The 13,482-nt window shown below is 37.2% G+C and overlaps 1 protein-coding gene across 1 annotated transcript in view; it reads left to right on the top strand.

Annotated features, from left to right (window-relative positions):
- Positions 1 to 13,482, top strand: part of LOC136867259 (venom allergen 5) — a 76,522-nt gene that overhangs the window by 51,828 nt on the left and 11,212 nt on the right. The window contains exons 2-5 of the mRNA XM_067144402.2: positions 1,914 to 2,034; positions 6,683 to 6,804; positions 7,823 to 7,904; positions 12,620 to 12,783. Coding sequence (XP_067000503.1) covers positions 1,935 to 2,034; positions 6,683 to 6,804; positions 7,823 to 7,904; positions 12,620 to 12,783 — 468 coding nt within the window. The 5' untranslated portion in view covers positions 1,914 to 1,934. The remainder of the gene's footprint in view (positions 1 to 1,913; positions 2,035 to 6,682; positions 6,805 to 7,822; positions 7,905 to 12,619; positions 12,784 to 13,482) is intronic.

Genomic DNA, 13,482 nt, shown 5'->3' on the forward strand with positions numbered 1-13,482 from the left:
TAGTTGGTTCGAACCCCACTGCCGGCAGTCCTGAAGATGGTTTTCCGTGATTTCCAATTTTCACACCAGACAAATGCTAGGACTGTGCCTTAATTAAGGCCACGGCCGCTTCCTTCCCGCTCCTAGCCCTTTCCTGTCCCATCGCCGCCATAAGACCTATCTGTGTCGGTGCGGCGTAAAGTAACTTATTAAAAAAGGAAAGAAAAAACATTCCGATTTGCTTCGTAAATAGAGTTTCATTTTTTTCCTCGCGAGTGAATGTTATCACGGCCACAACACTCATGGCCGTATAGACAAATCAGCCTACCCCACGCTTGCAGGTACTCGTAATCCGTGTATCCGGAGAAGAAACGTTGCTTAGAACCGTGTTCACAGACGGACACGGATATTAATTCTTGAAAATGTAAATGCAAACGACTACACGCTTTGGACTGGTGCAGAGACGCTTCTCAGTTAGACCACTGGGCTTCGATTCACCCTGACTGCAAAGATTTTTTTCCTAGCTTAAAAGTACAAGTTTTCCCAAACTATCTGCAAACCTCATGATTTTTTTCTACAAGAAGATAGCAGTGGAGTTCGAAATACTTATTTCTGAGGAACTGAGCGAATGCTTCGATTTGAAGGAAGATGAACAATCAGAACTGAATCCACGACTTATCCCATCCTTCCTTGTCTCAGTCATGAGTATTTCGGTGTTGAGACGTTTATTGCGAAGGAAATGGTTTGGCAGTACGTCCGCAGCAGGCAATATCTGATAAAATATTAATTACGCATTTTACGCAACTGGGCGGATATCAGGTGAAACGTCAACAGCGGTTCGATTTAAGCTTCTGCGACTGATGGAAGGCGAGGGCAATAAGTACCCGGTGGTGGCATGCAGATATTTGTGCATACCAATAAGTTCTGCACGCTCGGTACGCACATTTTCTGCGGCAAGAAATGGTTTAACACCAAAAAGCAATTGTCGTAATCCACAAACCGTAGAAATGCTTGCCTTTCTATTTCTAAAAAAAAAAAAAGCACTTGTATGGTTGTAATTGTATAACTTCATCAAGGATATTTTCGACAGTGCAAGCCATTGTAAATAAGTACTCTACGCTAATAACAGATTTATGATTTCCTTTCCGTAGATAGTTATATTTGTTTTCCTTCCTCAGAGTTTATAACACACGTTCAGCAGTTTTTCGTGACTACCCTGACAATACCGTAGCCTAAAATAATTTAAAGCATGATATGACCAAACGTAACTATATTTTCGTTTTAAAAGTTCATTTATATTCTAGTAGCAACTACAGAGGTTATAACATTTAGAAATTTAAGTTGTAAAATACATACAGAAATATAAGAAAGGGGAGCGCAATAATTAACACTTATATATAAACGTTAAAATGAACACATATTTTTCAAACCGTCACTGTACGTGAAAAGCTCACCACGAAACCATTGTCCTGAGTCATACGGATACACGTAATCGAGAAACTGGTAGTTTATTGCCCGTATACACGTTTATCCATGTACACCAATAATTAGAAGACCTGATAAGATCTCGCACACCACGTGTAGACAAATATCTGCAGACAGCATGGCTCTCTAAAGATATTCCTGCCGTATAGAAAAATCAGAGATTCCTTTTTTTAAATGCTCCTTTTGTTTATCCTTAAATTTCTTTTAAAAGTTAAGAACGATGGGCAAAATTCATATTATTCTTTGTACCTTACGATTTCTTGCATTTTTTTTTCCTCCTATGTGCATGTTAATTTAATTATTATTTCTCTCTCTCATTCATCGCCAGAAGTTGTTACGCTTACATTTTTCCATCTTCTCTCATATTCCAATTGTAAATAATTGTATGTTGACTTCTAACATTTTATATTTGAGGTGAACTGATTTCTTAGTGAATGCTATGATTATAGATTTTCAGAAACCATAACGCGATGATTTCAAATTGCTGGTATTTGACGACGCTGATATGTCTCTTCTCCTACCAGATATCCAACTGCTTTGGCATCTACTGCAATGGACACAAAATGATACGTAAGTACATCTACATATTGTAATAGTATAATATTTTTGCTGTATTAGCCCGCAACATACATTTTGATAACATATATGTTTTATAAAAACTGGGTCTATTCTATTTAGGATCATACACTTTTTCTCTCTAATAATAATAACAATAATAATAATAATAATAATAATAATAATAATAATAATAATAATAATAATAATAATAATAGTCCAGTCGTATCAGCACACATTTGTTCAGTTCAAAACCGGTTTTCAGACACTAAGGTCCATCATCAGTGAATAAAAATTATTTAAAACATGCTAGTCCACATAGGTGTGTCAAGATAAAATGGAGCCCATATGAAATTAATATGAAATTAACCATAAATATGAAGAAGGAACAAATGACAGCGTGTGTGAACTAAACAATAGGCCTTAAAAGTGTTCCTTTATGATATGAGGTAAATCCGGTACAGATGCTGCTCTGGTAAGGATGCCGCATACACATTGCAGGCAGAGGTTCCCATCGTTAGAGCTAGATGGCAATGTGTATGGTTTTTCAGTTTCTAAGGTAGAATTACTGTCTGTGGGTGTAATGAAAGTTGCTCTATATTACGCCAATTATGGCCAATATCTTGAGGAGAGTACAAGTTTCTTCCTGACAAAGGTTTTCCTTGTATTCATTTATTGTAGGCCTATATCAAGTTGATTTCAAATGCTTAAATCAGTAATTTCTGGTTCAGTAGAAGTCAGAAGCATAACTGTAATTGATAGTAAGCTTATTTTTGGCCATGATAATCTTAAGGTATGACAACAGTTGGGAGAGTTGCCGCACAGCAATGCGTTAGAGATGCCTCATTGCTATTAGATTTTAAAAGCAATCTGGAAACATTCAATACTATTCAGAAGGTACCAGTATTTTATTCAAATAATTTATTGCCTCACGATTCTTAAAATGCATAATTTATTTTGTTGCTTTCATTTGTAACACTATTGTTATTATATAAAATTACATTATTTTCAGAAATAATAATTTATTTGACAGACCAGAAAGTGTTTTTAACATGGATGAGTTTGGAGTGCAGGCTAACAAGCAATCTAGTTTGGTTCTGTGATAACGGAAAAAGGTTCTTAATGTGTTCATGTAATAATGTCAAGAGAAAAAGGCTAATATGTAACCTCTCTGGCTTGCTGTAATGCTTCAGGTCAATTTATACCTCCTGTTTTGATATTTAAGGGGGTTAATAAGAAACCCCAGTTTGCTGGTGGCTTGTCTCCTGATTCTGACATGTACACAAACCCAACGTCATCATACAGAGTTGTTCTATAGGCGGTTCATGGTTCATTTTCTAAAACACAAGCCACCAGGAAAGGTCCTTCTAACTTTAGATGGTTACGCCTCTCATAGTAGTTCACTGCAGTTGCTTCAGAGCTGTTGATAATGCTGTGATAATAATCTGCCCACAGAGTCACTGAACTCATGCCTTGCAGCCACTGGACATGTCATTTTTTGGGCTGCTTGAAACATATTTGTGGAAAGAAGCTTCAGCATATGAGTTGCACAACACAGTGAAAGGAAGATCACTCGATGACAAATGGGTCGACTAATCGGTGCAGCTTGTAGTACAGCCGTGTCTGTAAAAGTAGCACTTAGTGGCTTTGAAGCAACAGGCATTTTTCATTTTAACCCAAACTGAGTACCTGAACACTTCTTTCCAATGTCAAACAAAACTGAATCATCATTATCAGCACAACAAACCTCCAGTTCTATGGACCCCTCACCTAATCCTGCTGATTCTCCACAAAACACTCCACAACTTTCCACATCTAGTACATCACCCAATAAAATGACGCCAACAAAAATTCTCCAGAAGATTAGTTTGATGCCAAAACTGCCCATATCAACAGTAAGACGAAAACTCAACTCAAAGCACTTACTGACAAATGCTGCAAACATTGACAAGAAACGTCAAAAACAAAATGAAAAGGAATTTAAGGAAAGAAAGCAAAAGAAAAGGTGAAAACAACTTCCTCAGTATCTCCACAAGACAGGACATGGCCAGTGAAGGGAACCATCTCAGCAAATGGAAAGAGCCCTAAAAATTCAGAAACAAATCACTGCGCTGTGTGTGTGGGGAAATTATTTCCTAATCCAAAAAAGGATGACTGGAGCCAGTGTTTGAGTTGCAACCAGTGGCTGCGTGAATATTGCTCCACAAATAATGACAGATGTATAGATTGTGGCAGAAAAATTGCTAGAGAACTTAGTGCTAAGAAACAATCTGTATAAATTTGTACCTTGTAAGAGGATAAATATCAGTTTTCGATTCAAGAATCATCCGGATCTAAATTAGATTTTACAAGATAATTATCACATTGTTATCAACACCAAACGAGACTAAATATCTGTGTCAGGACAGAATTATGTTCTCAATGTTTTCTTTATATAACACAGGGAAAAATCCATTGCACATGCACGTTCATAGGGAAAAAATATTATGAGTTAGTTCCTTTTACCATTGAATGACTAAATTATATAGATATAATTAACTTATAGTGTGTTCCGATGTTCACTTATTTTAAATTTGAAGAAAGCTTAAATTTGATTCTGCTCTTGATTGTTTTACTTGAGGCATCTCTCCCAAGCAAAGTCGGCATCTATACCGGGTTCGAAGGAGAGACGCCGCGGATGCAACATTTCTTTTGTTCTTTCCTTTCTCCCATTTATTTTCAGTTACCAATATTTTGCTCATCTGTGATCTAATGCAATTATTTTCAAATTATGCTGTATCAATTTGCAACAATTCTTACAGTAAAGTAAATATAAGGAGATATAACAAACGTTATAAAAAGTGCGGCAACTCTACTGGAATTACCTTGACATAATTGAGTTTGCTCTTAAGTTTACTTAGTTTATTCTGGATAGTTTTCACTTTTTTCTCTAGTCTGATTCTTATGTATTCATGAATGTCTTTTCTAAAACAAGGACATTCCAGTTTTTTGTATCCATCCACAAGCTGAAGTTGAAAGTGAAAAGCTTCCTCATTTAGCAGGTCCTTTTTGGCATGTAGGCTCTTGATTTTGCTCTCTAGCCAAGTTGTTCAACCTATTTTTACAGCACATTGACCGGACATTGAAGTGTTGTTACATTTCAAATTAATGAAATTTGGAGTTAAATTATATTTTAAACATTTGCCATTGAATCTGATATTTTTAGTTTTACACTCAATTAAGGTCATGGCCACTACCTTCCCTATCTCAGTCCTTTCCCACCTTGCTTCGCAGCTTAAATGACCAGTTTTTAAAAAAAACCTGAAAAGATCAATGTAATACGCATATCTTTATGGAGCGTTAGAGAAGCTCATGCTTTTAGTAACCATTCAATGCTCCATTGAGTACCATGCGAGTACCATCGTCCATTGGTCTGTTTGGTAGAACTTTGATCGTACATTAGGCCAGTGAACTCCTTCCATCCTATTGCAGTAATGCTGTTTATGTTTTTGCCTGCACTTCATAATCAATGTTACAAACATAAACCCAGATATAGAAAACATCTAGTTTTTACTAGTTCCTGGCCACTGAACTTGCCAACGAACATGGTTGGGATGGTTTAATCATAGCAGGCTATGGTAGTGCCAGATAATTCAAAATTTGTAAACAAATCTTTTGAAGTTGCAAGTACAGACAGTGCATATTTACCTATGCCATATGATACATGAAATCACATTTAACTTCGCTATTGTACAAGACAGTTCTTTTAATGAAATATCAGTTGAAACAAATGTATAAATCCTTGATCTTTGATCTTCTAATAAATATTTTCTTTAATCCACATACATTTTTCTTAAAACTCCAGTTTTAAGAAATTATTGAACAACTTCTCAGAAAAAATAAAGAAAACATATGTAGGACCCATTCACTAGGGTAAAAATAATTGCTTCAAAACCTCGAAGGACACCTTCATATGATCTATTCATAATAAGAACAGTACTGAAAATAACACGTACAAAAAAAAAAAAAAATGCCTCTCATAGGAATAAATAACCATACCTATTGCCAACATATGTATGAGCACAAACACAAGCTTTTCACTTTTCATCATTTAGGATGTGCATACATGGAAGTACTGAGACCATTGTATTTTCATACTCAATACACTGTTGCATTCTTCAAAATAAATAAAAAAAAGTATCATCATGGATATGAATTGTAACACATCAATCCCCCATTGACTTCAAAGAGCATAAGCCTTCTAATCTGTTGCTGTTCATCAGAACAAAAGAAATGCTTCACCTGTGCCTCATTTATAGTGTCAAATTTTCTATTGTTTTAACACTGCATTAACACACACAACCAACTTGCTCGGTGGTGTCAATCTTTTCTCTGGAGTTACAACCCTATTTTGTTCTAAACAAAAGCTAATAATAGTGTTATCAGTTTTACATTCCAATAACTACTTTTTGACGGCTTTTGGAGATGCCGAAGTGCCAGAATGCATCTCAAAGGAGTTCTTTTATGTGCCAGTAAATCTACAGACACAAGGCTGACATATTTGAGCACCTTCAAATAATACCAGACTGAGCCAGAATTAAACCTGCCTCAACCATCTGAGCTACTCAGCCTATCAAGACGAAATTCTATAAATTCTCTAAGAAATATGGATGGTTTGTTGCAGAGAGTGGAGGGCTGACTTGTGCGGACCGTCAGTTAATCCTCGATGAGCACAATAAGTTGCGCCAGTCTTTGGCTCTGGGGAAAGTCAATGGTCAGCCGAGAGCCTCCAACATGCGAGAAATGGTATGTACTGAATATTAAGAATGTTGTAGTATAATCACTAATATATCAAAGATGTGTCATGAAGAAATTGGATAAACTGTAAAAGCAAGTTTGTAGTTCTTTTTGCAACTGTTAACATTGAAATCATACCGACGAAACTGCCAGTTTTACATGGAAGTCTAACCACAGGGACATGACTTTTCATTTCAAAAATCTCACCTGCATTGGCCGGGATTTGAACCGCGGTCACCCTGGTGCTTGGTAATGAGTAAATCAACAAGAATATCAGTCCCTGCTACTGGAGTGCAAGTTGACTGTCAGCATGACTTGACAGTGAGACCATGTATAATAAAAAATAAGTCGAAAAATACTCTCACTTAATCATCCATGAAACTTGAACCATATGTTACTTATTCTTCTTGTTCATCTTCTTCTTCTATTCAAATTCATGTGAGCTTGACGTTTCTAGACATTTCCATTTACTCCTGTCCCAAACATTGTCCTCAATTTACTGCTTCTCCCTCAGATCTCCATACAAGGTAGTCTGTCCTGGAGTGTGATAGTCAAGTGACAAGCCAGTGGTTCAGATTCCATGTAAAACTGGGAGTCCTTTGGCTGTGATTAATCAAAATTACTTGAAACATGTAAAACTACAAACTTGCCTGCTTGTTTGTTTTGCAGTCTATCCATCTTCTTTTTCATCTTCCTCTCATTTTCCCACCCTCCACCTCCAGACTAAGCATTCTTCTCCCCTCATGATTGTCATTCCTATGAAATATGTGACCATTACCTACTAGATCAGTCATCTTTCTTGAACCTTCTTGGTGTTTATATCACTTATTATTTCAGATATTTCATGCATGACATTTACTCCATGAAAACAAAATCTTTCATAATGGATTTCTTGGCTTCAGAACCATCAGATAGATTCCAAATTCACTTACATAATCATAAATTGTACCCAAAACACCGGTACAGGTTGACAACTGATTATGTACACTCTGCTTAAGAGATTGTCTTTGTCTATTTCATTTTTAAGGTTTGGGATGATAACTTAGCCGCTCTTGCTCAGTCATGGGCCGATCAGTGCACCATCGCCCACGACTACTCGAGAAATGATGGTAAGTCATTTGCACAATTACTTTTCACCATTGCTCACTAAATAAAGTAAGTGTAGTTTTGATAGTATTCATGAAACTATTCTACCTGCAGAATTAGATAATATATTCTTCACTAACCAAATGACTGAGTCATGATCCAAACTATAAACGAGCTAAAATGTATATATTCTTCGATATTTGGACCAAAATACTCAAGTGAGACATGACAAGAATTGCTAAAGTGAACACTACAATAAAGAATTACATTTAAAGCTCACTGAAGGCTTCTTTCTATTAAAACATGACAAATATTTTTGTAACACGTGCATGATGCAAATCAAATTCTCATGTCCATCAAAGGAATTACTTTATATGGTAGTCAAAGTTACCAATTATTCAAAACTCTTCTTCTTCTTTTTTCCGTAGTGGTTTAACGTCACACTAACACAACTGGTGATACAAAGATGGAAAAGGGCTAGGCTTGGGAAGGTAGTGGCCATTGCCTCAATTAAGGTACAACCTCAGCATTTGGTTGATGTGAACAAGGGAAATCACAGAAAACCATCTTCAGGGCTGCCTATGGTGGGATTCAAACCCTCTATCTCCCAAATTCAATCTCATAGCTACGCGACCCTAACTGCATGGCTAACTCGCTTCTTCTTCTTCTTCCTGGCCTCTTTTTAATTTTTTATTGGGGTTGGCACTTGATATAGATCTGGTCAGAGATGTACTCACTATTGCATTTTTCTGTGGTGGTTGGCAGTGTGGTTAGCTCTATACCCAGCACCTTTGTCCCCAGAAACTAACCTGGTACTTCTGGTGTAGGCTGAGAGAGCCTCAGGGCTACATGCCAACTCAGCAGTGGAAATATTGTTTTTTAAGTGATGGGGACACAAACCCACATACTTTTGGGTAAACCGAGAAGGCCTTTACCACCTCGGAGGCAGCCCCTGGTGGATGTTAAGATGAACACAGAACCAGAAGAATTAACCTTACGCAATTAAAATTCAGAGCACAGTCAGAGGTCAAACCTGGGGTCTTCTGAACCGAAGGTCAGTGCGCACCATTCAGCCAAGGAGCATAGTTATTCAAATAGTTCTTCCTACAAACTGGTTATTTGGACAAGGTGTACAGGTCTTCCAGTTAACTGCACCATCAAAATTGACTGCCAGATAATGATCCTCTTCTCATGTGGCAGCTAGAGTACATGTTATATTAGTCATGAATATTATGTCTGCAAATTTCTTACTTACTGGAATTTGTTTTTATCTTGGTGGGAGAATGCATACATTTGTGTTTCTTGTTTTCCAGTTAATGTCATTTTGAGAACTATTGTTGTATTGACACCATCAACCACTGAGCAAGATGGCTACACCATGTGATTCATGAGGTGTGAGCTTGTATTCAGGAGATGGTGAATTGGAACCCCATTGCCGACAGCCATGAAACTGGTTTTGCATATTTTCCCCATTTTCACACAAGGGAAAGGCTAGAACTACACCTTAATTAAGACCATGATCACTTCCTTTCCTATCTTATTCTTGCCACAAGACTTACTTGTGTTAGTGAAAAATGAATAGCAAAAATAAAAGAATAGCTTCAGCCAATAATAACACCAGCCTGCAAAGATTTTCCAGCAGAAGTAATTGTATGTGATATATGTTGCATTTAGTGTCCTTATGTAAAAAATAATACCAGTTGTTTCGTATCACGTATAGATTTGTCACAAGTCCGTCTCGTGTTTATGCTAATGGAGCTTCGTTATTGTAAATAAGGTTTGGATTGGTTGTACGGAATGCAGGTAGGGACATGTCTGAGAGAAAATATTGTATGTGCTCTGTTTTGGAGGGGAGTAGGTAATCATACAAGAACACCGGAAGAACAATTAGAACAGATGCAGTTAGCACATGCGCAATATCAGACAAGGTCAAAACGCCAAGATCGCGTTTCTCCGTAGTCTGAGAGGAGAATCTGAGAACGTGTGTCACGCCTTTGTCTGGAAGTTACAATGTGCAGTTGAAGTCAATTGAGTGAATAAGTGAGTTAGTTTGTGTTAAAATGGCAAGGAGCAGTGATGTTCAGAGGCGAAAATGTGTAAACAATCCCAACTCTTTCTGTTATATATGTGCCAGTATACAATTAAAGGCCAGAAGTGAAATATTATGCCATTTATAAAAAGCCTGTGCTTGGCATATTTTAACATGAAGTTAGGTGATCAGGACAAGAATTTCGCACCCCATATTGTGTGTAAAACGTGTCTAGAAAACCTGCGGCAATGGTACAATGGGTTGTTGCCGTCAATGCCATTCGGAATCCCAATGGCTTGGCGGGAACGAAGAAATCATTTTGAGGAGTGTTATTTTTGTGTATGTAAAGTGTCTGGGTTCAATATGGAAAACAAAAAAGCACATTGTGTATCCCTGCCTTCCATCTGCCATAACCACCATACCACATGGACCCAATATTCCTGTCCCCAAACCACCAGGACAGTTACCAGAGAGTGTGTCTCATCATCTTAAAGTGCAGAGGATGGTGATGATACCTTTGTGCCAGATGTAAAGGATAAAACTCCACATCTTTACAATCGGTGTGACTTGTATGATTTGGTGTGTGATCTAGGCCTCATTAAAGAAAAGAGCAAACTTTTAATATCAAGATTAAAAGAGAAACTTTTTACTTCCTGGGACAAATTCATATTGTTATGGAAATTGGGAGGAAGAATTCTGGCAGTTTTTGTTCACGAAGACGAGCTTGTGTTCTACTGTGATATTTTATTTATTTGTTTATTCGTATCAGAAGCATTAATACTACAAATATCATTCATCATCTTGGAACTATTTACCAAGCAAAGGACTGGCGTCTATTTATTGATACCAGGAAAAGAAGACTCAAATGTGTTCTTCTGCACAATGGAAATAACTTACTTCAGTGCCAGTCGCCCATTCAACATCTCTTCATGAAATCTATCACAGTTTATCTATGGTGTTGCAGGAACTGAACTACAATGAACACAGATGGTTACTTTGCTGTGATTTAAAAGTGTGCAGTATCACATTACGGCAGCAAGGAGGATATGCAAAGTTCCCGTTTTCTGTGTGAGTGAGACTCCTGGGACAGGGATTGTCACTGGTTATTGTCTGAGTGGCCCAAGAAGAAACAGTTCGTGTCTAGAGGAAAAAACATTGTATATCGTCCATTAATTGATCCTCAAAGTGTGCTATTGCCCCCTTTACATTTTAAATTGAGAATTATGAAGCAGTACGTGAAGAGTTTGGATAGAGGCAGTCCCTGCTTTTGGTACCTCTGTCAGAAATTTTCAGAACTGTCGGATGCCAAAATTGATGGACCCAAATTCGGAAGCTTATGAAGGATCCGACATTTAGTGCAACAATGAATGAAACACCGCTTCAGGCATAGGAATCATTCAAGGACGTTTTAGCAAATTCCTGGGTAATGTTAAAGATGTCAACCACCAACAGATTGTGGAAACCATGCTGTACAACTTTCAGAAATTTGGTTGCCGCATGAGCTTAAAATTACATTTCCTGCACAGTCATCTGGATTATTTTCCTGCAAATTTAGGAGCATTCAGTGAGGAACATGGCGAGCGGTTCCATCAGGATCTAAAGGAAATGGAACAAAGGTATCAGGGGCAATGGGATGTCTCCGTGATGTCAGATTACTGTTGGTGTCTAGTGTGAGATAACTACTGAGGAACACAAACGCCAATCAACACAGCATTCATTCACATCAAAGTGCAGCAAACAATAGTGTTCTTGTATAGAGATTCATACATTCTAGCAATGAACATGTTACTTTCTTGTATGAAAATGAAAACCTACAACCTGTTTTCCAGTCATTGACCGGGTCAGGGATGTAATGAATGAAGCAGATATAGGCTGTTAGTACGATGGGGTCGCCACTCCCAAGGTGATTTATTAATGACTTTTAGATGCTATGAAATGAGAATGGAGTGTGTTGCTGGAATGAAAGATGACAGGGAAAACCGTAGTACCCGAAGAAAAACCTGTCCCGCCTCCGCTTTGTCCAGCACAAATCTCACATGGAGTGACCAGGATTTGAACCACGGTATCCAGCGGTGACAGGCCGATGCGCTGCTGTCTGAGCCATGGAGGCTCTACTTTTTTGTATATTCGTTGCAATTAATCATGTCCCATTAAAATTATATATATTATGGTGTTTTCTATCGAAATTACAATAATATGTCAAATTTGGATTTCAAATAGCAAAAAAACTGTAGCTGATAGACAAAAATAGTTTACATATTTGAAATCAGCACACCTAAATTAGAGTAAATCATCTCTTCATACTTTCGCTGGAGAGATTTTTTTTTTCCGCAGGCCAGTGTAATTTAAGAGTTTTCTATTAAAACATTAAAAAGTGTTTTTGTAACACGTACATGATGTGACATCCAATTGCCGGAATGTGTGGCTCAGACGATAGAGTGGTAGCCTTTTTAGACAAAGTAATCAGTTTCAGTCCTGGCTTAGACTTGTAACGGTAAATTTATAGGCACTTTAAAGAAATCTTGTGTGTCAAAATTCCTGCACCTCAGAATCTTCAAAAACTGTCAAAGAATTGGTGAGCTAAAACCTTATCACATATTTTAACTGAAATGAGCTACCGAAGTACATGTATGACTATGCTTCTCTCAATAAAAAAGCCAAATACCGTATGCATCTTCTCTTGTTGATTTACAGTTGATTTATCTACAGGTCGCTTCCCTGTTGGGCAGAATTTAGCTGCCACATGGACTACTCGTTCATCAATAAGCCCTATTCCAGACTTCAGGCGCCAGATTAATGACTGGTTCAACGAAGTAAGTCTCTTCCACTACGGCAGCACGGGTTTCACCGTGGCTACAGGACACTATTCTCAGGTAACTCAACTATCATGGAGAAAACTTCCAAAGAGAGATCTACCATGACATCTAGCCCAGTTATGATCAATACTGTAACAAAACAAATGGAGAGTGGCAGTGATTAAAGAGGGAGGGAAGGGGAAGTTGGCAGTTGCCCCCCATTTTGTGGAGGATAAATTACATTTTTATTTCATTTTAGCAACCTAAAACTAGGAATTATAAAAAATAAAAAAAACCTGTTGTCTTATCACCTAATACTTTCCTTTAATTTCTTTATATATTAAAACATTTACTTACAGAAATATGCACAAAACATAATTCAACACCAAGGACGTAATGAATGTGATACGGGCCTGCCTGCCAAAATAAACATTTGAGCCTCCCTCAAATAAAACGTAAAAACCAATGAATAACTGATATAAAATTAATTATTGGAGGTATAAGTAATGCATTATATTGTCAAGTTATATAAACACAGGTATTATTCATAATCGTAAGATTATTAAAAATAATGTTTAATAAGTTTGACTGCTTCCGTGGGTTTATGGCCAAGCTTCTGAGCAGCAACCATGCATCATTTAGATGTTTGTACTTCAATTCGTTTCATTTTTCAGTAACTACAGAACCCTTCTCTGTAATCAATAATGAAATCCCAGTTATAATAATTTATTTGAATACCAAAAAAAAAAAGAAAATGAAAAATCTGTTCAAATAAAG

The sequence above is a fragment of the Anabrus simplex genome, chromosome 3, assembly GCF_040414725.1.
Source record: "Anabrus simplex isolate iqAnaSimp1 chromosome 3, ASM4041472v1, whole genome shotgun sequence".
NCBI lineage: Eukaryota > Metazoa > Arthropoda > Insecta > Orthoptera > Tettigoniidae > Anabrus > Anabrus simplex.